The sequence below is a fragment of the Sturnus vulgaris genome, chromosome 3 (genome assembly GCF_052056855.1).
Source record: "Sturnus vulgaris isolate bStuVul1 chromosome 3, bStuVul1.hap1, whole genome shotgun sequence".
NCBI lineage: Eukaryota > Metazoa > Chordata > Aves > Passeriformes > Sturnidae > Sturnus > Sturnus vulgaris.
In genome coordinates, this window is record NC_142245.1 from 24,713,387 (window position 1) to 24,738,232 (window position 24,846).

The 24,846-nt window shown below is 47.8% G+C and overlaps 1 protein-coding gene across 1 annotated transcript in view; it reads left to right on the forward strand.

Annotated features, from left to right (window-relative positions):
- Window positions 1–11,449: 11,449 nt before the first annotated feature.
- The window catches only part of PKDCC (protein kinase domain containing, cytoplasmic), a 35,354-nt gene continuing 21,957 nt past the window's right edge, over window positions 11,450–24,846 (forward strand). Inside the window, exon 1 of the mRNA XM_014887419.2 lies at window positions 11,450–12,365. Within this exon, the coding sequence (XP_014742905.1) occupies window positions 11,703–12,365 (663 nt within the window). The 5' untranslated portion in view covers window positions 11,450–11,702. The remainder of the gene's footprint in view (window positions 12,366–24,846) is intronic.

The following is a 24,846-nucleotide window of genomic DNA, read 5'->3' on the forward strand; positions in this document are numbered from 1 at the left end:
ACCACCAGTGCCAATGAATGCCTTTGTATCTAATTTTAACAAGAACAATTGATCAGGTGGAAACTGGAGAGACTGAGATATATTTCTCTTAGCCTGCTGGGAAAGCAGAACTTTAACAACATGTCCAGCCATGGGCTGGGCCTAAAACATCATCTAAAATCACCTAAACTTTCTTGTTTGTCTCTTGACCTCTATTTTCAGTCACAGCCAAGTGATTCAATGCAAATTCCCTTGAATAAACATGCAAGTAAAACCAGGTATTTACATTTGAAGTGGATCATCATTAAGGTTTCAAGCTGTCAATAGGACCTGCACAGGGAAAATGTTATTATTAGACCCTGAAAGTCTTCAAGGGAATGTGTGAGAAGAAAGGCTAATATCAGGGGACCAGTAATCTGTTCCTAGCTGGCTTTTAATTCCACTTAGCAAACATGAATGATTTTGAGTGTTGAATGAAGAAGCAAGCCACAGAACCTGCACCAGGCATTTAAACTACAGCTGGCTGGAACACGATTTGCCTGAAGGCAACATTTTTAAGTTCAAAGGTAAACATTTGGCTTTTTATAGAGAAAATTAGTTGTACAACATATTTGATTTAGTATACTGCTACCCAGTCCAACCTTTAATTGAAATGTATTAAAAAAATAACCCTTCTTTCACTGACAGTGTGCAGTTTCCTAGAGAGCTGCATACTTGCTAGTAAACATTGGTCCTCTGGGCCAGGTCTAGAAGACAGAGGTCAGAACTTCTATAACTTAATATTTTCCAAGGCGCCCTAAAGGCTTCCTATTACCTTCCCATGTAAATTGTTTACAGCCAGCTCCAAAGAGGAGCTCTCCTGCAGGACTTTTACCATGCCTGTAAATTGATAAAAAACCTCCCCCTGGAAAATTCCCCTGGTGAATCTCATCATAATATTTTATTGTCTTCCATCTTAAGCTTATGCACAGGGATACTTTCTGGCAAAAACACAGGCAATAAATAATGCTGAGAAGGAGAGGTCTGTACATTGAAATTATTAAGCAGTGATGGTGGCATTTCGTAGCTCTTCTTGCTGTTGGGCTAAATGGAGCTTTCTAAGGCTGCTCCAGTGTCAGCACACACTTTCCTGCAAAGCTGTCACATAGCATTTGCATGCAATTTTGGACATTTTGGTATGATCTGTTTAGGTTTTATTTCTCATAATTGTGGGGCTTTTTTTGTTTAAGTAAACTTTTTTAAAGTGAGGAAAGCCTATGCTGTACAATGAGGTATTGAGAACCATGTGTTCCATGGTACAGAAAGATATGTTATGATTCTTATCTTTGGGAGACTGTGAAAAAATAGTTCTTTGTCCTCAAACTCATTAAAAAGTTATTGAATAAAGAACTTGAAACCATTATCAATATTTACAAAAGAAATGCTTGAGAGCTGAGTTATGTGTTTTGAAATTCACAGAAGGCTCAGTGCATTGAAGCAACAATATATGTGATAGGAAGTATAGCTGACATTTTCCAAATATAAAAACCAGATGATGGAAGGTTTAATTTCTGTAAATTGGAGCAGTAGCTGAGAGCCTAATAATCCCTCAGGAATATTTTCAACCCATTGGGGTGCTCAAAGAACATAAAATTCTCAGCATTCCTGTCAAAGCACATGAGATCAGTGTGATTTTGCTAGATTCAGATGTGGCTCCAGAATTAACCTAGATTTGAGGATTAAAACAATTTTTAATTTTTTGGGAGGGTGGGGGTGTGTTGTTTTATTTTTCCCCTCGATAACGGCCTATAATGTGAAGAATCCTCAGAAATCCCTTTAACCCTTTGACCCAGGGGTGCCCAATCCCTGTTGGCAGCTCAGTCTCCACCAGCCAAGGTGGCAGGGTGCTCCTGTTCCATGTGCTGAGCCATGCAGGTGAGAGCATCCTGACTCTGCAGCCCATTCAGGGCTTGGCTGGCCTGGCAGAAACCCACTGGGCATCTTCCTCCATCTGTGAGTCCATGCATTAACTGTCCTAAAGTTGACACCAGCAAAATGGGCTTTAAAGCCATCTTCTGTGTTGTTAAATCTGCCCCAGCTGCTGGAAATGAGAGTGCTGTGTATCTGTTTCTTTCATACATATTTGAATTAGGGACTGACTAAATGCTTTTATGCAGCAACTGATAAAAAGTACTGCAGTACAGAATAATTTCTGTAATAATTTTTAATACTCGGCCCATTATGAGTACTCATGGTGGAGGGAAACTCATCATGGGGTCTCCTAAGTACTCCACTAAGAAATGAGGGACAAGGGATAACTCTGGTCCCTCTGGGATTCAGATACGTATGTGTCCTGGATTGCAGGACAATCCTAACCACAAGGATTGGAACCAGGACCAAAAATACTAAGCATCAAGTTAGGCAGTAATGACTACAGCCTCAGGCATCAGGTCTGTACCTGTGATCCCTTTTACCCACATACTCACTATTAATGAAGGCATACTTATAACTGAGAAATTCCCATCTGGGGTCCAACCACACATACAAATAATCAATTTGTAAAAGTAGTTTTGTGGGATATTCATCCACACGATGTTTGTGAGGTTGTTTAACATGATGCAACTGTTTTTTTATCAATGATGCAGTGTTCATGTGAGTGTACTTCACTGCTCATGCTAACAGGGCCATAAGTTCCCTAAATTATGTCAACAGTTGATTTAAAAATATTCAGGCAAAAGACAAAAAAACCCCACATAATTTATTTTTCATTTTTAATTACACACCAGGGACTTTAAATTTATACTTTAGCAGGTTTGAAAGTGGTCTAATTGGAATGAAGACATGGCAAAAGGGTCATGAAGTAGATGCAGTGACCAATATTATATTAAAGGCAGGGGCCTGACCACTAAGTGCTTTAGTTTCCCCAGAAGTTTCCAACTTGGTCCATGTATAGTCTCAGGCTGAGCTTTAAGCAGTAGTTGGATGAAATCTAATCCATACATCTGGAAACAGCCTGTGTATCACAGCGAATACGTGCAGAGGGGGCTGCTCTTGTATTTGTGTCCCATGTGTTTGCTTTTATTTGATTTTGTATTTGGGTGGGAAAGGGAAAGAGGAAATTCTCTGACATTTTCACATGCCTTTTTTTTTTAAGTGACTCTGAGAAACAATTCAAACATCTTGTCTATTCAAAGGAAAGGCTGTAAAGGGATCTGACATCTTTCCTTTTCTCTCATAGAAAGTACTGCATTCCCATCTCTAGAAACTACTACTGCAATTATCCTGCCTGCCAGCATCCTTGGAGGTAGATACCAAAGGCACAGGAATAAATTACAGATCTAGGCATTCCTCTTTGCTATGTCTTTGTGAACTGGTAGATAGCAAGAAATTATCTCCTGAGTGAAAAATTCTCTGCTTCTGCTCCTTTCCATTGTTCTGTGCTGCTGGAACAACTAAGATTCAGGCAGCCTCCTTCTGTACCTCTCCAGCCTGACCCTTCTATTTCTGTGCTGATTTAAATCAAAAATTCTTTAAGGCCCCTAAAAAAACTACTGCTGCTGCAAAGGATTTTATGGCATGGCAAAATATCTGCATCTGTATCTTCCAACGATGCATAAAAGCTCGCAGCTCCTAAACCTCTTCAACGCTATGTAAACAGATGAATTAAAATAAAAACATTGGTGGTGATTAATTATGCCTGGATTAACAAAATGCCAGCCTTTGCTTATTGTTCTGGGAGTAAGGAGGAGAGGAACCAGCACTGCCCTGCTAGAAGTGGCTCAGTCACTGCAGGCAGTCATTGCAGTCTGCAAAAGGGTAGAGGAGGAGGAGGAGGAGGAGGAGGAGGAGGCTGAGAAGCTGCCATTTTCTCTGCTGGCAGGAGGAAGAATCAGAAGGGGTGACTGGGGTGGCTTCATGGAGGAGAAAGGGAGAAGCAGGCTCAGAGGTGAAGATGGAAAAGACAAAAAGACCTCAAGCAGAGCCTGAAGAGATGAGTGGTGAAGACACAGTGGAGGCAGCAATTCCTCCCCCCCACATCGAGGCAAGCAGAGGGTAGCCACTTCCAAGGAATCTTAGGGCTCTGCCTCAGTAGTTTGAAGTCACAGACTTGAGTTTTAGTCTTTCTTGCTTTAATTCTCCAGCTGCCCAGGGCCACAGGTTGCCCTAGACTCCAGCCTATCCTGATTCCCAGAACAAGCTCCCAAAGCTTATCTCTGCATAGAGAAAAGTAATGCAAAAGTGGTGCTAATCATTAAATGTACCAATTTTAAGCCATAAATCCCAAGACATTTAGTGACCTCCATGTTTGCATGACTGCACACTATGCTCGTGTAGTATCCTAATTACTGAAAATATTACCACGATGTTGCCTGAACATTTTGCCTCCCATAACAAGTGTGTGAGCCATGGCCACAGAGAATTAGGAGCCAGAGGCTTAGGAGCACAGACAGCGCCCATCCCTGGCCTGTAGAATCGCTCCTTTCCAGACTGACCTCCAGCAGAACCCCTGGTTCCACATGCTGAGCTATTAGACCAGCACTTCTGAAGGTGTCTCCTCACTTTTGAGCAGGTCTTCATTTGATGTCAATTCATAAAGCTCCTCAAATGAAGCCCATTCACACTGGGAGCCCACCCCCTGCATTAAAGGATTAGGTTATTGTTTATTAGACTGACCAGATGTCACAGGCATGTGTGCAGGTTTTCCATTTCAGACTATGAAAAAGAAAGTAAAGATAAGAATCCCAACAGTTCCTATAAGCCATGGAGAACTTGGATTGAGCTACAAATGTGGGAATACGACAAGGCAGTGTGATTCACTGAGAGGGGAGAGCCTTGGGCTGTCTCCTGGCTGCTGCAGGATCAGAGCTAAGTCATTCCCATGTGGATGAGAACTTCCCACTTCCCACCTGGGGTGTGGCACCTTCCAGTTCTCCTTGGGTATAGAGCCCCACCTACTCCTCCGGGGTTCCAGTGCTGGGGACACAGGGCATTTCTAATGTAATATAAATCATCAAATGAAAGAGGGGATTTAAAAACAATTTCTTTTGTTGCTGGTACTTCAAAATACTTTACAAGCCGTATCAAGAGGATTTTAAAAAATCTTTCTTTATGAGTTGCTTTCTTTTCCAGAATAGTATCCTTGGAAATGACCCACTGGGTAAAAACAAAACAATACTAAATCCCTGTGAAAACCAGCCGTTGGGATTTCCATGGATGTCATTACCTTCAAAAGCCTGCAGAGTGTTTGGGTGGCACTGTGGGGACAGAGCAGCTGTGGCTGAGGACTGGCAGCACTGAGGTTACAGAAGGTGCCATGATCATCGTGCACAGTGCTGTGAGTACATTTGTCTGTGCAGCAGACTCAAGCACAGATCTTGCAGTGAGAGCCCAGGCCTGGGCCAGCTCAAGGTGCCACAGTTCACATCAGCACAGCCCAGCTAAGACACAGCCACACCACAAAGTGAAATCAGTGGGAAGAAGCAGCCACAGAGTAAAGAACTCCTCTAAACAACTCACCCACGTGTCCAGGTAGCTGCTTGTGCCTTTACCTCTTATTTTATGCACTAGATAATGTGACCACTATGTTCACATAGATATTTGCACCCCAGCTGTGCTGGCAGGTTTTGTTTTTCCAGGTGCCAGGCACCATTCAGGAGCTTACATCCTCAGACTAAGTGGACTTGAGGTTTGTTACCATGTCATGCTCGTCAGACCAAACACATAATTTTTAAAATGTCTGTGAGAGGTGACCTCCAGAGTTTTTGGCACGTCCTTAGGGAATGATCAGCCATGGAAACTCACTATGTTTTTTTTTAAACAATTACTAGAGGAGCTCGTGGAGATACTACTCAGAAACTGGTAGAGGGGCCATGTGGGAGCTCACTCTTTCCTCCTGGAATAACTAACTAGGGGAACTGAACAGCAACTGAGAAGAGTCAAGTACTTGAGATGCTTGGTAATGTCTGCCTGTCCTCTGACTACCTACCCCCAGCTTTGTTGAGAAACGCCCATGTGCCATAAGGAGCAAGAGAGCTGTTGTAGGTTTTGAAGGCACTTCCCAAGCTGCCCTCATACTTCTACATATGGTCCTGCCATTTTATTAAATTCCTCTGGAGTTGCTCCTGACCTAAGCTAAGTACTTTTCTATTGACATCAACTTTTGCCACTTCACTATTCACCCCCAGGTTATTAATAAAGCATTAAACAATATTGGTCTGAGTCTCGCTCTCTAGGGCACCTCATTATTAATCTCTTTCCCTACTAGAATTGGCCATTTATTCTACACCCATTTATAACCAGATTTTAATCCATGACAGGACTTTACCTCTCACTTTGTGGTTACCAAGTTTCCTTAACAGTTTCTTGTATGGGTGTTTATCAAAAGGCTTTTGAATGTCCAAATAAATTATTTTTTCTGGTTGTTCTTTACTCACTGTTTTATTAACTCTTAAAAGTGTAAAAGGTCTGACTGGCAAGATTTATTCTTCTAGCAGCTATGTTTCTTTTTCTCTTTTGCCTGAGACTTGATATTTCCCTGCAGATTGTAAAATATTTAAAAGAGTGACCCTCTGAATCTAGTGGCTTGAAGCAGTACCAGATGTGTTGTCAATGTTTAATTAAAAAAAAAAGCAAATGTAATATACTGCTGACTTTCTCAACTACTTCCTTGTAATGAAGTTAAGCTAATAATGTAAAATTTCCATGAGCTCGTCTGTCTGTGTAAATATTTACAGGGTCTTTATCGCTGCAGTACCAGATTTCCACATACATTAACGGAGTTATCCTTATAGCACCTCTCTGATACAGGGAAGCTTTCATCCCAATTGCCTGAAGAATCAGGACACACTGACATCTGGCACATAAAACCTGAACTGCTGTGCTTTGAGAATAACAGGTTAGGAGATAAAACACTTTCTCCCACTTACAGATGCTGTATTCAGGAAAAATGCGAGAATCATCACAATTCACAAATGTAATGGAAAAAGGCTCAGTGCCCCAGCGTCTCTTCCCAAGCTCTCTAAACTCCAAAGTTCATTTTTCCCTTTGGAAAAATGCAGAGCACTGCAGGTAAAATTCAAGCTTTTCTTTTTTCACAGGCTATCTGAGCTCGTAGGTTTTTGCTGGCTCTGCTAGTGACCATTTATTTTGGACTCATACCCCTCATCCAGTGTTTCATTATGCATTTTTGCTCCAGCCAGAACTAATACAATTGGCTGCATCTCAGCTTGCTTCAAATATACAAGGAAGTGAGTTTCCTCAGAGAAAAGAAAGAACATCAGAAAAAGAGATCCTGTTTAAAATAAAAAACACTATAGTGATTGTAAGAATACTTTTAAAAGTCTACAAAATGTACATATGTGCAAGGGTCCACTGCTGGCCCCACACCCCTGAGGAAAGAGAGGCTTTCCACCCTGCCCTGCAAGCTGACAAGTCCTTGGCAGAGCAGGGAATGACGGAGAGGCTGCCCATGGGAGACCCCTCAGTGAAAAGGCATGCAGACTGTAGAGTGTTTTCAAGAGACTTCTGGCCTCACGTCTGAGGATGGACTTTCCAAGAAAGCTCTTCTTCCACATAAGCAGCCAGAATAGATGGCCAGGAATTCAAAAGGTTATGATGTAATCTAAAATTTAAAATAAAATTAATTCCTTAAGTGTCAAAGAGGAATCGTGTAAGCACAGTTCTGGAAGAACAAACTTTCTCAGAACAAACTCTGAATTATTCCAGCTGCAAGGTTCCATTTGTGGTTTTTTAAGTGAGATCTTGAAGCTACCTGTGTTTGAAAATGTGGGAGTTCTTTTTTGGAAAAATTTCTTTGAGATCATCAGTGGGACTCAATTTGAAGATGCCTGCTGGTGAGAGTGAAACAGGGATAATGGAGCTCAGCATAGCAAATTTCAGACTCCATGCAGAAGTGGTGCCCAAGCAGTTGGGCTGGGAGGAGAAGGGCATAGGAGCATGGCCGTTTGAAGTGGCTCCTGGTTGGGTGTGGAGGCCATCTCCCAACTGTCTTTCCTATCACCCATTCCTGGAACACAAGCTTTGCCTCCAGGATGGCCATGGCTCCTGCAGCAACAAAATTATTTCCCCAAGGAGCAGCCAATGTATTGCCACAATCTTAATCTTATTTAGTGTGGCAGCATGTTTTTAATTTTTCCTTGTTTGATCTCTCAGCTTTAAGAATATTGATAGAAATAGGGGCTGTGAGGATTAAATAAAGAGCAGCTTGTTGCATATGAAAAAATACCCCTCAGTCCTCACTTTCTCCGCGGTGATTCAGCTTTTCCAACAGCGCTGCCGAGATAAAAGGCTCGCATGTGAGCAGAAGTGTTAGCAAGGGCTGTAATGCTTTCAGCGCAGCCTCTTGCAGAAGGGCTTTGGCTGCGGGAGCAGATCCCGGCTGCTCCCAAACCTCCTCCAGCGGCGGGGAGGCGCTGGGGATGCAGCAAAGGCGGCTGCCCCCTTGTCACGGCAGCACGGGCTGATCGCCGGGGCTCGCTGCTGGCTTCGGGGCAGCTCTGCTGATGCACCCGGGCGGAGGAGGCGGATTCCCCCGAGCCGGGCCGGGCCGGGCCGGGCTGAGTCGGGCCGAGCCCCCGCGGGCCGCCCGCCTCGGCATCGCCCCGGCACCGCCGCCCTAATCAGTGGCAGGCCGCGGCCGCGGGGTAATTAGAAACATCGAAGGGGCTTTCTATCTTTTGAAATCTGTCTCTCAACATCAAAGTGCTCCGCGCAAGTCGTCCTCCAGAGGCCGGCTCCCATATCTAAATGAGTGATGTATTTCATGGTATCTGTCGGGAAGGATATAATGAAGAAAACCGGCTTTGAGACAGAGCATGATGTGAAAAACAGGTGGCCCGCTGTTGCGGAGCATCTGTTTTGCAGTCCGGTTGTGTTCCTGTAAACTGCGCAAACACGGCGGGCGCGCAACCTCCGGGGCGCCCGGGGATGCTCACGGGAGAGCCCCTGTGTCGCTGCGGACCCTCTTCCTCCCGGCCTGCAAGAAAAGAGGCACTGCCACCACCTCGGGGAGATGTGCACCTCCTCCAAACACCCAGGGCTGCAGGCACCATGCGAGGCAAAGCAACACCTGGCAAAGCAACATCTCTCTTCTCTCCGCGCTGACCCTGCCGGGGCTTTCAGCCGCCCCCACGGGGCTGCAGCATTCCCAGGGCCACAGTTCGCTCTCGTGGCGGGCACGGCCCCTCGGAGGAGCCGGCTCCCCGCTCCATGAGCCCGCTCCATCGGGTCACCCCCGGTCTGGCCTCTACACAATATTCCGCTGGGCTCGCACCGCTCGCTGGTAACGACTCCTCTATGGGCTCGCACAACGGAGCGCGGCTGTATTCTGACTCTTATCTGTGCAATAATAAAACGTGTTGGCTCGTATCAACCAAGCCGTAAATCCAGCCGAGCGTGCACGTTTCAAAGGCACGGACAAATCGCCGTGATTTCCCCGGAGGACGCACAGGACGGCGGGCAGCGGGAAGAGCGCACCGCTGGCCCCTCCGCGCTGGCTTGGCCTGCAGCGCTGGGTGTGGGCTGGGTAATAATGCCCCGTGTCTCTCCAAGAGCCCTGTGCCCTGCCCGGGACCGGCCGAGGAAGGGCTCGGCACCGGGAGAGGTCTAAGGCGTTCAGATCTCCCGCACCTACCGCGGGAAGGCAGCCCTGTGCGAGGGATGGAGGGGATCCCGCTCAAAACAGGGAGGGCTGCAGGTGTCACAATATCTTTGGAAATCCATTTCCTACCGTTATGAACGCCTTTAAGTTGGGGGGAAAAAAAAAAAAAAACAAAAACCCCAGCCTCGGCACCCGTGAAAATCCCACTTATCGCAGCGGGAATGGGCTACCTCTGGAGGGTAAAACGCTGCTCCCGATAGATAAGAACAGAAACGATGCAGGAAAGGAAAAAAAAACCCAACTCCCAAAAAGAAACAAAAGAAGACCCGAACCCCCAGCTAAGCAAAAAACCCACCCCACCGCAAAAGCTTTCCCCCGAGCCGCGGGGAGCGCAGGTGGCACCGCCCCGGCGGGCGGAGCGAGCACCGCGGGGCTGCGCGCAGCGGGATGCGGGAGCGCGGAGGCTGGGCTGGGCGCCCGCTGTCCCTCCGGGGGCAGATAGCCTCTCCTAACTACAGTTGTTATTTTTATTTTAATTGGTGATTACGCTCCCTCTCGTCACTTTCCTGCGGTGGTTGGTGCCAGGCTCGGGAGTCCCGCGGGGATGGGGCGCCTGATCCGGCAGCAGTCCGAGCCTCTGCCCGCCCCGTGTGCGGGGCCGTGCTCCCGGAGGGCTCTCGGAAAGCGGCGACAGAAAGGCTCCGAGGCTGCTGGGAGAGACGGTCGGTCTCCACATGCCCTGCCAAGGCTGCCTCCTCCCGGTCTCGTCGCTGCCTCCGGTCCCCGGGCGCTTCCCCGCGGGTCTGGGCGCCGGCAGCGGACGGGCGGGGTCTGGGGCCTGAGTTTCCCCGAGCTCCGTTTTTTGTCAGTGCTGGAGGCAAAGCTGACGATCACTGATCGCTAGTTCCCGGGAACCGCGGCGGCTGGTTTTTTTTTTTTGTTAGTTCCCCCCCCGGTCTATCCGATGTGTATTACCGAAATGTCCCGTCCCTTTCCCTCATTGGAAATGATTTCCCACTTCTATTGTGGTGAACTTTGCCTCGCCTGACTCTTTACGGCTTTTCTCTTGTTGATGGTCTCTCCTTTGTGGAAGTTTCGCGGGCTGATTGTATTTGTTAATTAGTTGCTAACAGCATCGTAATGTGGGCTTGATGGATAACCATGTCATTAGCGCTCACCCCTGCAATTCACATTTCCAACAGGGCAGGGGCTACCCCCTGCCGAGTCCGTGATTTGTGGCTGTTCTTTCCCGTGGGTGACACGCAGCCCCATCCCCTCTCTGCTCTGCTCTCCTCTCCTCCGCGCTGTGCCGCGGCTGGAGGAGGCGCGACCGCTGCAATTTTCACTCCGAATGACGAACCCACAGCTTCGGGCTGCAGCCCCCTCTTTTCTCTTTATTTTGGTGTGGAAAAGACATCGCACCCCTCTGCTTTGTGTGGCTCTGTGGTGGTACGTAGGTGCTCGTACAACACGCCCCCCCAAACCTCTTGGCCGCCGGAGAGCGGGATAAAGGCATCCCTCCCAAACCGCTGCCGGCGCGACTTTCCCCGGGCTGCGCGGCCACGCGTGGGAAGAACCACAGCCACAGAGCTCCCTCCCCGCCCGGCGGCAGCGCCCAGAGCCCGCCCTGCCCGGTAGCGCCCGTCGGGGGGGGTCCGCCCGCCCGTCCCGCCCCTCTCCGCGCCTTCCCCGCCGGGGGGCTCGGCCGAGCCTGGGAGATGTAGTCCCGGCTCCCGGGCTCGCCGGCGGCCGGCGGGGCTGCTGCGGGGGACTACGTTTCCCAGGCCCCCCTGCTGCTCGGCCGGGCCGCGGGAAGGGCCGGGCTGTCAATCAGCGCGCGTCGGCGGGGGCAGCGGGACGGGGATCCCCCCGCCCGCCCCGGGTCCCGCTAATAATAAGTGCTTCAGAGCCTTAAAAGCAGGGAGGCAAGTGTCATGCGGGCGCGTCGTAAGGGGCTGAGCTCCGGCTGAGCGCCCGGGGCCGTTTTGCCGCCGGCATAGCCGGGAGGGGGAAAAAAAAAGGGGGAGAAAAAAAGGAGGAAAAAACCCCCCTCGGAGCTGGTTCCCGGGGAAGGGGCGAGAGGAGAGAAGCCCTAAAGGCTGGACAAGCCGTCAGCGAAGTGGCGATGAGGCGCAGGAAGACTGCGGTGGCGGCCGGCTGCTGCCTCGCCTTCCTCCTGGGCACCCTGCTCAACCTCCTCTTCATCCCCGGCTCCGAGCACCCGCCGCCGCCCCGCGAGGAGCTGCCCCCGTCCCCGCCCGGCGCCCCCCTCTACCCGCCGGAGGAGGAGATCGGCGGCGGCCAGGCCGCCCTGGCGCGGCAGATCCGCGAGCGCTACGAGGAGGTGCTGCGCTACCGGCAGCACCGGGCGGCGGCGGCGGGGCGGCGGCCGCTGCGGCCGCGGGAGCGGCGCCTGATGGACCTGGCGCCGCCGCGCACCTCGGCGGAGCAGCCGCGGCCGCCGGGACCGCGGGGCCGAGCGGCGGCGGGGCCGTGGGCCGGCGCCTCGGCCGAGCTCTCGCTGGAGCCGCCGCTGCTGGGCTGCCGCGACATCCGCGATGTCAGCGGCGTGCAGTACCTGGGCTCGGGCTACACCAAGGCGGTCTACAAGGCGGTCCTCAACCGCACGCTGGCCGTGGCGCTGAAAGCGGTGGACTTCGGCGGGCACGACATCGCCCACTGCGTGCGGCAATTCTCCGCCCTGGGGGACTGCTACCGCCTGGCCGCCTACAAGATCGTCAAAGAGATGATCCTGCTGCAGCGGCTGCGCCACGCCAACGTCCTGCAGGTACGCGGCGCCGGGCGCGGAGCCCCGCCGGGGCGCGGGGGTCGCGCTGCTTCTCCCCGGCTCTCTCAGTCCCGCCGCGGGCAACCTGTCGGAGCTACCGCCGCCAGTCCCGGCGTGCGCGGGGAGCGGGCCGGGACCGTGCCGGGGAGCTCCCGGGAGTTCGTGCGCACACCCCCGGCCCCTGTTCCGTGGGCAGGCGCGGGGGGGGTCGCGGCCGCCGGGGCAGATGTCCCTGTCCCGGCGGTTCCGTACCTCCCGTCCCCATCGCGTGTCCGCGGGAAGGCGAGTTGATGGGCGTTTTCCGCTGGCAACGGCGGTGCTCAGCCCCCGGCGACAAGTGAATGGCCCCGGCGGGGGGTGCTCCGGGCCCGGGGCAAGACTGGGAGCGGTGCGGGATGCGGCGCGTTCCCCCTCCTGCCCGGCATCCTCCCGCGGCGGCCCTGCGACTTGCGCTCTGATCCTGCTTCCTCGTAAACAAAACGAATGCTGAGGTGAGGAAGGGGGCGAGGGGGAGGCTGAGGAAGGACTCGGAAATCCAAAAACACTTTCCTAATGCGGGAAATAAAGGCCGGCTTGAATGCAAATGCCTCTGACTCCGGTGCCCCCGGAGAGAAGCCAGCGGTGGGGTCACCCCTGGCAGCCTCTGCTGGGACTCCTGGCGGGCTCGGCTGGATCCGCGCAGCCCCGGCACATGGGTCAGCCCAGGAGGCTCACCCAGGACAGGCCGGGTGGGAGTCCTGCTGGCCGGTGCGCCGGCACCGCGGCACTTGCCAGAAGGGGCTGCATTGTAGGGCTGTTACACATCAGCATGAATCTCAGCGGGTCCATTTGGATGTAAATGCTGGTATGGAAATTCCTATTGCGTTTCGCATAGCATGAGCGTTGCAGTAGAATAAAAAATGAACGTTAGACCAGACGGTCTCACAGTAGGTGCTTTTTGAACTGAACCGGGTAAAGGAGTTTTGTGTTTCTTCTTCAGCAGCTGCGGCAGGAGTACCAGCTCCCCCACGAGAACTTCAGATCCCAGCGATCAAAGCTCTCAAGTTTCATATGCTGTTCAAAGAAAGGCTAGGCATGATTTATCCATGACAAGAAAATAGATATTAACCAACCTTCCTTCCTTCCTTCCTTCCTTCCTTCCTTCCTTCCTTCCTTCCTTCCTTCCTTCCTTCCTTCCTTCCTTCCTTCCTTCCTTCCTTCCTTCCTTCCTTCCTTCCTTCCTTCCTTCCTTCCTTCCTTCCTTCCTTCCTTCCTTCCTTCTCTTTCCTCGGTGGTACTGGGTGTAACTGTAACGCATAGGGAGAACAACGCCTTGCAGACCACAAAAACCTGTGCTCCTAGGAAGGATATTGGTTGCTCCTCTTAACCTGTGATGAATTCTGTTTGGAAAAGCCATGCTGGGTGTAGCCATCGTTACTGGTTGCTCTGAGAGGACTTTGTTTCCCCCCTCCAAGACTGGTTTTGTTTTGTTGTTCCCAGTGTAAGCGAGTTGGCTAGCATGTGTTTTGTAAAGTTGAGTCATTTTGGTAGAGGTACTAACATTTATTTCCCGTGTTACTCGTGTGTAGTTTTCTTCTCTGGAAGGATTAATTTGGAGCCGTCCCTTTCATAAAAAGCAAGGGGGGTGTGCTGTCTGTCCCCGCAGGTGCGGGCGGGGGATCCTGTGGCAGCGCTGCCGATATTGCCCAGCGCTCCTCTTCCTGCCAGAGCAGACCTTGGAGGAGCCGCAGGAATTCACTTCTCCGGTCCGGGATGTCAAGTGGACTCTGAAGGGGGAAACGCAGGCGAGGTGCGGGGTGTCCCATGTGGGGAGACCGGGGCAGGAGCGCCCGGAGGATGAGCAGGCACTTCCACCAGTGCCAGGAGAAACACGCCCAGCCTCCGTGCTGGGAAAATGCTCTCGTGGGCAGAAAGCCCGTCTGTTCGTTAGGGCTTCGTATTTAAATGCCACCCCATTTAAAAATAGATTACACTTAAATCAGAAACATGTTTTCAGATTCATTCCGATTTTGTCATTGCGTTTCCTTTTGCCTGCCCTCCTGCTGCATCAGCCCCAGTGGTGCTGCCAGGAGGGAGGAGAGCCCTGCGTCCCCGGACGTGCCCCCCTTTGTTGTTTAATGCATTGTGGGGGCGCATGGGGCCAGGGTGCTGTGGCCTGAGAGGGGCCAAACGTGGGAGAAGGCATTGCCTTGAAAGGAGAGGGTAAAAATCGACCTGGCAGGCGCTCTCTGGACGCTGTCGGGACAGCGCTGTGGGCCAGGAGCAAGTCTCCGGTGTCAGGCAGGAGCCGTAGAACCGCTGCGGAAAATGAGCAGCGGGGAACAACACGAAATGTATTGGTTATGTCTCTGTTAAAATCTCACACAGGACAGGATCGGCTGACTTCATGATTTTTAACTTGTTTTCAGCAAAAGCCGGCCCCGGGCTTAGGATTCACTGTCCAGGGTTTGCTGCCGAGGCAGAGGAATCAGTTCAAAAGCCAGCGTCTCCTCCTTCCTCTGGCTTTTGACAGGCGCTTCAGCTCCCATTGGAGCAGGAGGACCGCACTGGCTGCAGCCGCCAAAGGCACGATGCCACATCCACTGTGAGACAGCGAGGGCCGGGAGCTTCCCTGCCTTTGCTTCTTACCTCGGTTCTGCTCCTTTTCCCCCCTCCCCGGCGGCTCCCGGCATACCCAAATAGGAGCCGGCTGCTATAAATAGCAGGAAGGACGTGCCACCCTCCTGTCCTGTCACCGTGCCGCGGCGGGGGAGGGCAGGGCTGGCGGGCAGCCCCGGCCGGGAGAGCCGGGAGGGATGGGGCAGGCAGGGGCGGCTCTCACCGGGTCTCTCCCGGGGCTGGAGGCGAAGCGGGGCCGCTTGGGGCGAGCGGGAACTCTTCCTCCGCCTCCCCACGCCGCGGGCCCCGGGGACGCGTCCGTGCCGGCGGCAGCCCTGCCTCAGATGGACCCTCCCGGGCATCCCCGGGCAGGGACTGGTGGCGGTTCATGAGTTTCTTTTGCTGAAAATAAAGTTTCGTGTCGGTTCAGTCCTAGGAAAGGGGGTTTTCCTGTAAATCTTTGGCAGCTGACAGCCTGAAGTGTAGTTTGTAAGATAACAGGCTTGTTCTTTACTGTCTCAGCAGTTCTCATTCTGGCCTGTCTCTTGTCAAAATCAGCTTTTTTTTTTTTTTTTTTTTTTTTTTTTAGCCATCCTTTTAAAAAGACTTGATTGTTGTACAATATACGATAGAGGGGAAAAGAGCTTTTTCCAGAAAGTACCAGTGGCTTCAGACAACATGCTGACATATCCTCCGTACCCTCCGCCCAGGGAAGGAGCCAGATGTGTCAGCTCTGGCAGATGTGGTGAATCAAGTCTAGCAGAAGAAACACGGAAAATCCAGCAAGAGGGAGAGTGGTTTCCCATTAGGCAGTGCTGAGGTGAAGGCAGCTTGCCTTCCTGTTTTTATTTCCACGCTCTGCCCGTCGCTTGCTGGGCCATCGCCATCGCCGCCCCTTGGCCCCGCCGTCTGGGGCTGCCCCAGGCTCCCTGGGGCAGCAGCCGCTGGGAAGGGCAGGTGCAGGCTGCCGTGGAAATAGATTTGCTTTGGAGTGGTGAAGAGAGGGGTAGTTCATTAAAGTTGATTTTATAATGAAGGGCACCGGGGAAGAGGGGGAACTGGGTCACTGGTTTGTTGTAACAGAGGATTTAGTGGCTCGCTAATTGCTTTGCAGTCGCTCTGTGTCAAATGTGATGCCCGATCTCTTCCTTTCACTGGGTGCTGCGTTTTCTTTTCTTGCAGAGTTCAAATGCTGCTGTCTGAATCCTGGCTTTCTGTGCATTTTAGTGGGGGAAGATGATTTAGTGTGCTTTAATTCCTCTCTGCCCATATTTGAGGAAGAAAAGAAAATCAAACCATTTGCAGTTAATTTCAAACAACGAGCACAATTGTAGTGACACAAAGGCAATGTTTGATTTACTGTAATAATGCAATTATAGTCTTGGAGTATCAGAATTAAGGGCGGTGCCATTCTTTCTTCGTTTGCATTGCTGAAAAGAAGGGAGGGAAGGTCTGAAACTGCAGACGTTTGGAAAAGTGCAAGCTTATTTCTGTGACAGCTGTTTATCAGCACTTCCAGTGTGAGTTCACAATGATTCATTTAAGAAGGAGCTACCACTCTCTTTTTAAAAACACACACAAAAGCTCAGGGAAGGGGGTTGGCTTTGTTTGATGCTGATGGAAGACACTCGCTGCTAACAGCACCAATGGCTTGCTGGCTGCCCAGACGAGGCCGGTTCATTTGGATTATTTAGCTTTAGTGTGAAGTTAAAATGTGTGATTGAAATACTGAGATGGCATCTGCACTAGAAAAGTCACCATCCAAATATCAAAGCAGTTTCTGTTTGAATTGGGTCAGTTAGCTCTACTGTATTTGTAACTGATTTTTTTTAAGATGGTCATGATTATTTGTCTCTTTCAAAATTAATTGATTAATGTAGACTGCAAATAATACATCACTTACTGCTCACAAGTAGACTTAAGATGTGCTAGCCGATCACAATATTTTTAAATACCCATTTTTAAACAGGATTTTCTTTTCTTTGCATGTGATAATTAAGAGGTTTTTTTACCCTGATGGTTTCCCTATTCATATGCATAGCCAACAGGATGGGGCAGTTTTAATTTTAATGTGAGAATTAAAATAATAAAGCTTTGTATATGGTTTGCTTATTCCAGGTGGAAGTAGACAATCTTTCCAAGTCTGAAGAGAGTCAATATACAATTAATTTCCAGTGCAAACTTATTTGCATAGGGATTGTATGGACTCTTGAAAGTCTGGTCCTTCACCATCCTTTTTGCAGGAATCCACTGTTGTTTTCTCAGAAGGCAGGGGCGAAGGGGAAATTGTGCTGTAGTGGGAACAGCTACTCAGGGACCTCTTCCCTGTTGCCAGCGGGTGGGCACTGAATCCCTTTTGTGGTGGCAGTGGTACAGGATTGCCAGCAACAAGTCTTAGCTGTGTCTGGCATCAGAAATCTGGGAACTACTGACCTGAAGAAAGCTGATAGCAGCTGGCTGGGAGTCTATATGGAGAACTTGTCATTCCTAATTTTGGGATGGGGCAGCAGAGGTTCCCAGTTCTTGGGGATCAAATTTTAAAAACCAAGTGCCTAACGAGAATTAACCTATGAGGCTGGGGCTGGATGGGCTCTGGCTATGCACCCGATACAAGATTGCTGCATTTAGGAAGGTCATGTTAGGCTGGGGGTGTTTTCTAGTGTTTTTCTAAATTGCCTCAGTTTAGCTGCTCTTGGGACAGGTTTGTTGAAGATGAATGAGGCCTCTACCTGGTGCAAGACCAGGCTGATAATGACTTGTTTAACTGGTGTTGGGATCAGAAGAACCTCAGCTCCCAGACAGGTGAGCCTGCCTTGTCTTGTCAGTGTTAGGGGAGGTTGGCACTTCTTGCTGGCCACCTCCTTCCTCTGGAAATTGCTGCCACCACCGACCACTGCCTGGTGAGCCGTGATGGAGCAGCTTCTTTGTCCCAGTCAATCCACTGCTTGTCATTACTGTAGGTGCACCTTGAAGGAGATGTGGCATTTGCATCTCTTGGACACCCTTGGAGATGGTGCGTGGTGGTCGACACAAGGTGTTGGGGATGGACATTGTTGTGGTGAGAGAGAAAAAAGCAGGCAGTGCCACCTGCTGATGGCTCAGCAGAGACAGCCTGCTGCTGCTAACACATGTCCCCACAGCCCCAAGGAGCTCGGGCTGGAGTGGAGAAGGGCAGGGAGAGCAGACAGATGCGGTTTGGCGAGGAAAGAGGAATTACACAAAGTGCTTCTTTATTGTGAGACTGCTTCCCCAAAGGCCCAGATGTTATCCTGCACTTTTAAGAGTGAAGAAAGGATCTGTTAACAAGAACTTCAGAGCTGCTGGAAGCATAGGGCTGATACAATTGCAAACCCACTCTTAACTGTTCCTGTCCCTGGAAGGCAAGCTGCACATCTTGATGCTGAAGTCACCAAATAGTACTTTCTTCCCATTGAATTCCTTGGGATGGCAGAGGGTGTTCAACTTGCAAAGCTGCTGGCAGGAATGACTTTCCATAAGGCATATGTCATCACATAAGTTAGAAGGGCTACATTGTCCCTCCTTTTGAAAGTAGCATTCATAAAACTAATCCCAGTCATTTGTTGAATGATTTCTATGGTTGTTTCTCAGTTTTATGTGCCACATAAATCATTCCAGAAGACTGGTTTGAATTTCTGCCTCCTTTATGGGAGTTGAAGACTTGCAACCTCATCCAGTTTCTTTGAGGAGAGCCCAGCACTGCTTCTTCTGCTTTGGAGACATCAGTGGTCACCACAGGATGCTGTGGGTATGATCAAGTTGTCCCTTGCTGCTTGCTGTTTTTCATGGGAGCAACAATGAATGAACAAGGTCATCCAAGGCCGTCAATATCCTGGCCTGGAATTACTTATGACCAGGACAGAATTGCAGAGGGAAGCACATGTTTTTTATAACTTATCCCTTCATTCCCCCTGCCCTCCAGTGTGGGATAGCTAGGTAAATCTCTTCTCCCTGATATCCAGTGATAAGGCACGTGGGAATTGTTCAGGGCTTCCCTGCGGAGTAGGAAGGGTGGTCAAACACTGGAACAGGCTGCCTAGAGAGATGGTCAATGCCCCAAACCCATCAATGTTAAGGAAACACTTGAACAATGCCCTCAATAACATCCTTTGACTTTTAATCAGCCCTGAAATGGTCAGGAAGTTGGACTACATGATCATTTCCTGTCCCTTCCAACTGAGATACCCTATCCAATCCTATCCCTGAATTGGATCACTGTGGGCCTTTTACACATGCTCTGAATTCTAGATGGAGCTGTGTTTGGGAAGGGCAGGCAGGGATGTGATGGTTGGCTGGGGAGGAGGAGAGGACCCCTGGAATGGGACACCAGGGCTGGCATAGCTCTCTGCATGGACACAGTGTTGGTGGATTCAGGCATCAGCTCAGGCTGTGCTTGTAAGTGTTGCAGGCCTGGTTTGTGAAGTGTCTGTGTCAAATGTGCAAGCTGGGCTTTTTAAAAGATGTTTTTTATGGATTTTTGTGTCAACACAGTCATCTGATGGTTCAGTAGATGCCCCATGGCATCTAACTTCTGTTGCCATTTTTCATTTGAGTGATGGCCGTGAAAAACTTGACAAGAACTAGTTCTCACAGGCACTGTGCTAATACTAATATTGACTCTAGACTAATTTTAAAGGACTTGTTCTTTTTCATCACACTTAGCTGAACTGCTCAGTTTAGGTAACAGACACCAAACATGGATATTTTATATTGTTTTAGGCCAAATTTGGAGCAACTTAGTTTGGATAGACTTGCCTTTTTCTTGGACTATGTAACTGCAGATAGATTTCAAGCTTATTTTCAAGCTTGCCATGAAAAAATTCAAAATTATATGACTCATACCTAAGAAAGAAGAATTATACAGATGGATTTATTACAATGAATCCAAGACAAGCATTTCTGTACATGTTATGCACAGAGGTTATTTGACAGTTTTGTAATGCAAAATCATGTCATGACATGGGGTTAAACTTGTGGTGCAGTGGAACTGAATGCTGTGGCTGTGGATAGAGGTCAGGGGAGCTTCTGATCTGGCTATTTACAAGATAATGAACTATGCCTCCGGTGATATCAGCCTGTTTCCATTGAAATCGTGGTTGTATGAGTGATCCATTTGTCTTCACTGGAAGGCTTTACAAGAGTAGGCTGCTTGAGTGACTAAATATTTGCAGGGTTGGGCCTTGAGCTTGTGCAGTGCAATGCAAATTCAAAGTGCTATAAATGTTTTTAGTGGAAGAATTTTCCACGTCAGAGTATAAGGAAAGCAGGGACAGTAAAAGGGAGATAACGTTACTAAATCATAAGATTATAGCCAACATAATATGTGTCAGAGCAGCAGGTATGTATGGATATGTATACACACATATACCTCTAAAATATATAGAGATATCTGTGGACCTTTATGGATATAGCACAGATATGGGTAAATACACATAGTGTCAGTTTCTGAGTACTACATTCCAATTTTTCTATTAATAAAAATATTTAGTAACGTGTTTAGTAACAGTGCCAGGAATGAGATTCTTGTACCTTTTAGTTCTCCTGGAGTTTAGTGCTAATCATAATAATACATTAATAAATAAAGTCTAGGCAGAACTGTGAATTTAGAGTTTAATATTTGAATTACCCACAACTTGCTCTTGGTTCCAAAATCCAGCAGCAGACGAAATCGTGCCTCACATCTGTCAGGACACAGTTTGGGTTCCACTCTCAGAAGGTTCTGCATGGTGCTGGGGATGTTCTGTGTGAATCTTTTTCCAGTGAAACTCAGCACTTTGCTGGACTTGATTGCTAGATTTCAATGGGAGAAAATCAATTTAATTCTCGTGCACCATCTCAATATTTTCTATAGTAGGAAAGTTGGCATTGGGTTGATCTTTAGTAAATTTTGGCCTTGGGCTCCCTGCATTTTCCAGGTTCCCTGCATGTTACAGGTTTGCTTGTGCTTTTGGGCTGATTGGCAATATATAAAACATTTTAATATGTATTTTAAAATATATATAAAACATTTTAAAATAGGTATGCAAGTATTGTGTGTATACATTAGGTATCAGAACAGGCATACACATATACGTCATATATACAAAAAATGTATGTGTTTATATATGTTCTTGTGTGTATATATATGTATATTTATATATGTATGTACCATCAGCAGTGAAGGGAAATTTTTAAAACACAAGTGATTAATAAATCTTAAAGTGACAGAAATGTCTCAAATCATGTACTGTATCAGGCCGTGGTGGGGATTTCTGCTCTTGCAGGGATGAAGCCTGAGTGCTTCAAAGATGAAAGGTGAATCCAAGGACAGGTTGCCTAAAATATTATATTACTTAGCAATAAAGTAGCAAGAGCTTCTAAAATACTCTGTTCTGGTTTTGAAACATAGCAGCTCAAGCAAACGGCTCATCAAAAGACCAGTAGGAGCTTTTTATTTCCCCCGGGCACCAAAACACTACAAAATGCAATCTCGACACAACCAATTTTGATTAAGCAGCTCTGTGTCCATGTATTTCTGAAAAGAAAGGCTGTTGTTGTCAAGTGTTGACTACTGTCACTCTTTGTGCATGAGAGATTGTATTTCATTGCCCTTTTCTATTGTGGGCAGAAGCTGGGTCCTACTGTAGTCAAAATTAAAAGAGAATAGCAGTCCAAATTGAAAGAGAAGAGAGGTTTCTGAAATTTCCTTCTGGTGTCATGCAGTTGAGCCTCTCACTTACATTACAGCTGGTAACAGTGTGCTTGAAGTTCACATTCCAGAACTCACAGAAATCTCATGTTCATTAAACAAAAAGAGGGAAATTGCCAGTTTTTGTGGTTCTGGAGAAAGAAGACTATTCAAAATGTGGTGTAATTTTTTTTGGGAAATGGCATGATCTGTACAGGGCCATTTTGCCCTCAGCAATCCTGCCATAGCCTGGCAGCAGAGCCCCAGCTGGAGAAAGTGGCTGGAGACCTGTTTGGAAAAGGTGGGTCCTACTGTTTGTGACTGAGCAACCTCCATACAGGGAATACAACACTTTGGCAATGGTTCAGGTTTGACATTTATTTTTCTGAAAGTCCAGCCAGGGTGTCTACAGCAATGCAGGAGGGGTCATCGTTTGAACAGACTTACCCTGCTGATGACAGCTTAATAAGCTTCTTTATTTTGTGTTTTTATTCAGTAAGCTTGTTGGCTTTTGTGTCGAGGCTGACCTCTGCTTTTGCCCTCCCCTGCTGCCCCAGCTCCTCTGAAAGGGGCACCTCTGTCTCCATAATTTGTAGTAAAAGGGAATTGTAAAGGGAGGTGAACTGTCTGGCTGTAGGGACATGGGCTCCTACAATGCAATATAACTTTCACAGGGGCCGACCCTCTATGCCCAGTGTGCCTAAAAACTGTTGGGAGTCAGTGGGAATTTTGGGTGCAGAAAGACTAGTACAGGACTGAGCCTTTTTGACAAGAAAATTCAAAAGGCGAGGGAATAATTTGGTGAACGGGATTACTCGAAAGAAATTAATTATGACACATGATGTGAGAACAGGTCAACATTTCATATCTGGCATACATTTTTCTAAACAGCAGAAAGGCATCCCAGTATTGTGACTGTTTGCTATTAGATTCTACACAAAAATATATTGGGGTGGCATTTAAATGCAGTGACTCGAGATAGCAAAAAGATGTGGAATTGTATTTCTTTCCATTCATTTAATTGGAACCATACTGAAAAAGCGTATGAAAACCATCACTCTTCAATATGTCTGAAGTGTAGCTTTGTGACGCTGAGAATGATGTCCAACCTAATAGAATTTCAGATAGAGGAGATATTTTGGCTCATCTTTCGCTTCCAGCTATATTCAGTTTCCCCGTGTGGTTATTTTTCTTGTTATTGTATGCACCAGCTATCTGTTTCTTACTTCACTGTCTGGGAATACAAACCATTCTGTCTCATTTCTGACCTTAAAATGGATTGGACAAAAACAAAAGGAAGTTAAAAAAAATGTTTTGGGTAGTACCCTTGTACTTGTTTCTTGTGTTGTATAAGTCAGCTTTTTAAACGAAAGGCCTCAGTATTGCTGCCTGGGAATATTTTGCATCTATATATATATTCTGTATTTTGTAACATCTGTGTGCTGGGTGGTGGTTCATCAGGAGGGGGTGAATGTAACCATTTCAGATGCTTAACTGGCTGTTGGGACTTGCCCAGTTTGTAATCATGGTAATTGCACATACAAATATGGCCATGTAATTACATGTGCATTTTTGCATTTAGTTTCAGGAGTTCATTTAGCAAAGTATAAATGCGACCCAATAAATCCTTTATATCTCAGACTTCTGTGCTTTTATAACTCTATATAATTATGTATCCAGGGAGGTTTCACTTATGTAAAATCAATAAAGAGCTCAGGTTAGTTTACAGATAGTCAGATACTTGGGCAGTGAAGACTTTTGCCAAGGTACAAACTGGACGCTAAAATGAAAGAATTATGGGCAAAATTCCAGCTGAGAGCAAACCCAACTTGTTATTACTACTGACATTCATGGATCAAGATACAATAGACATAAATAGGTACTGTAATTAATTTCTACTTCTGTGATCATATACACATAAATAGTGAGACTAATTTTTCAATATTTTTTGTGTAAATAGGTATGTGTATTATGTTTGCATTATCAGGAGTGGATAATTGTTGTTTGTCTTCTTTGTTTCTATTCTCAGAGTTGTTTTCACAAACGTTGACAATGTCTGATGGAGTCTGATACCTTTTTTTGTGTTCAGTGTAACTGTGAACCAACAGTTTCTGCCATACTGTCATTTCCCAGTCCGGGTTGCTTGCTAATTTCACTTCTGACTTTTTTTTTCCCAGTGGATAGTATTACCGTGCTAAAGACAAGAGCTCAATTCTGCAGATGATACAGAAACAGATGCTAGGTTTTGACACTCAGAAGTGAGGGTTTTCAAACCTGCTGAGCTTCATCCCATCTCCTTTAGTGTGCCCACACACACGAGGGGTGGGAAGCAGCTGGTAAGGGGTGCAGAATCCAACCTTCCCTGAGAAAATAATATATGTTGTAGTAAATATTTTCATTTAATTCAAGTTTTGGTTAGCATAAATAGCTTAAACAGTTGTGCTGACGTGATCCTCTAATATTTAACTCCTGGCATCAGACTGCACAAAAGGGGTGTCAGAGATGATAAGGAACAAACCCAAGTCTGGTCTGAATGGCTCTAGATGGAGAAATTATTGCTGTTAGTGTCTTTGTCATGGTAGTGGCAGTAAAGACAAACGTCCCTTTTCCTACTTCAAATGTTCATATCGGCATCTATCACAAATCCTTTTGGCATGTTTTAAAATAAAATCTTCTAGCTCTTTTTTTTTTTGTTTAGGTTAATGTCCGTGTTTAAGCAGCTGTTTTGAAATACAGTGCCATTTTTACACCAAAAAGAAAAATTGTTTACTTCTTTTACATTTTTTGGCACCCTTTTTTCCTTTCAGTGTAGACAGCTACAGTCAAAACTAGCAGCATGGCTCATAACAAATCCCGTATTTGCTGACTTCAGCCTGGTCTTTGCTGTTCTGCCTGGGGAGGTCACAAGCTCTAAGAATGTGCTGGATGCTGGGATCTGCTCGCAGGGGCTGTGTGCAGCTTCAGCCGCTCCCTCTGGCCATGGCACTCTGCTTTCCTCACAATTTGGGATTCCTCCCTGTCCTGGCTTCCTCTGCAGGGCCATATCCGAGTACCCTCAGCACTGAGGAACCTCCTCTGTCATCCTCCCTGAGCTTTTTAAAACTAAAAGAGGTTTGGAAAGTCAAATTACTTAGGGCAAGGCAGCAGAGGAGTAGCAACAGGGCTTTTTCTTTAATGCTGCATTTTCACACCAACCCT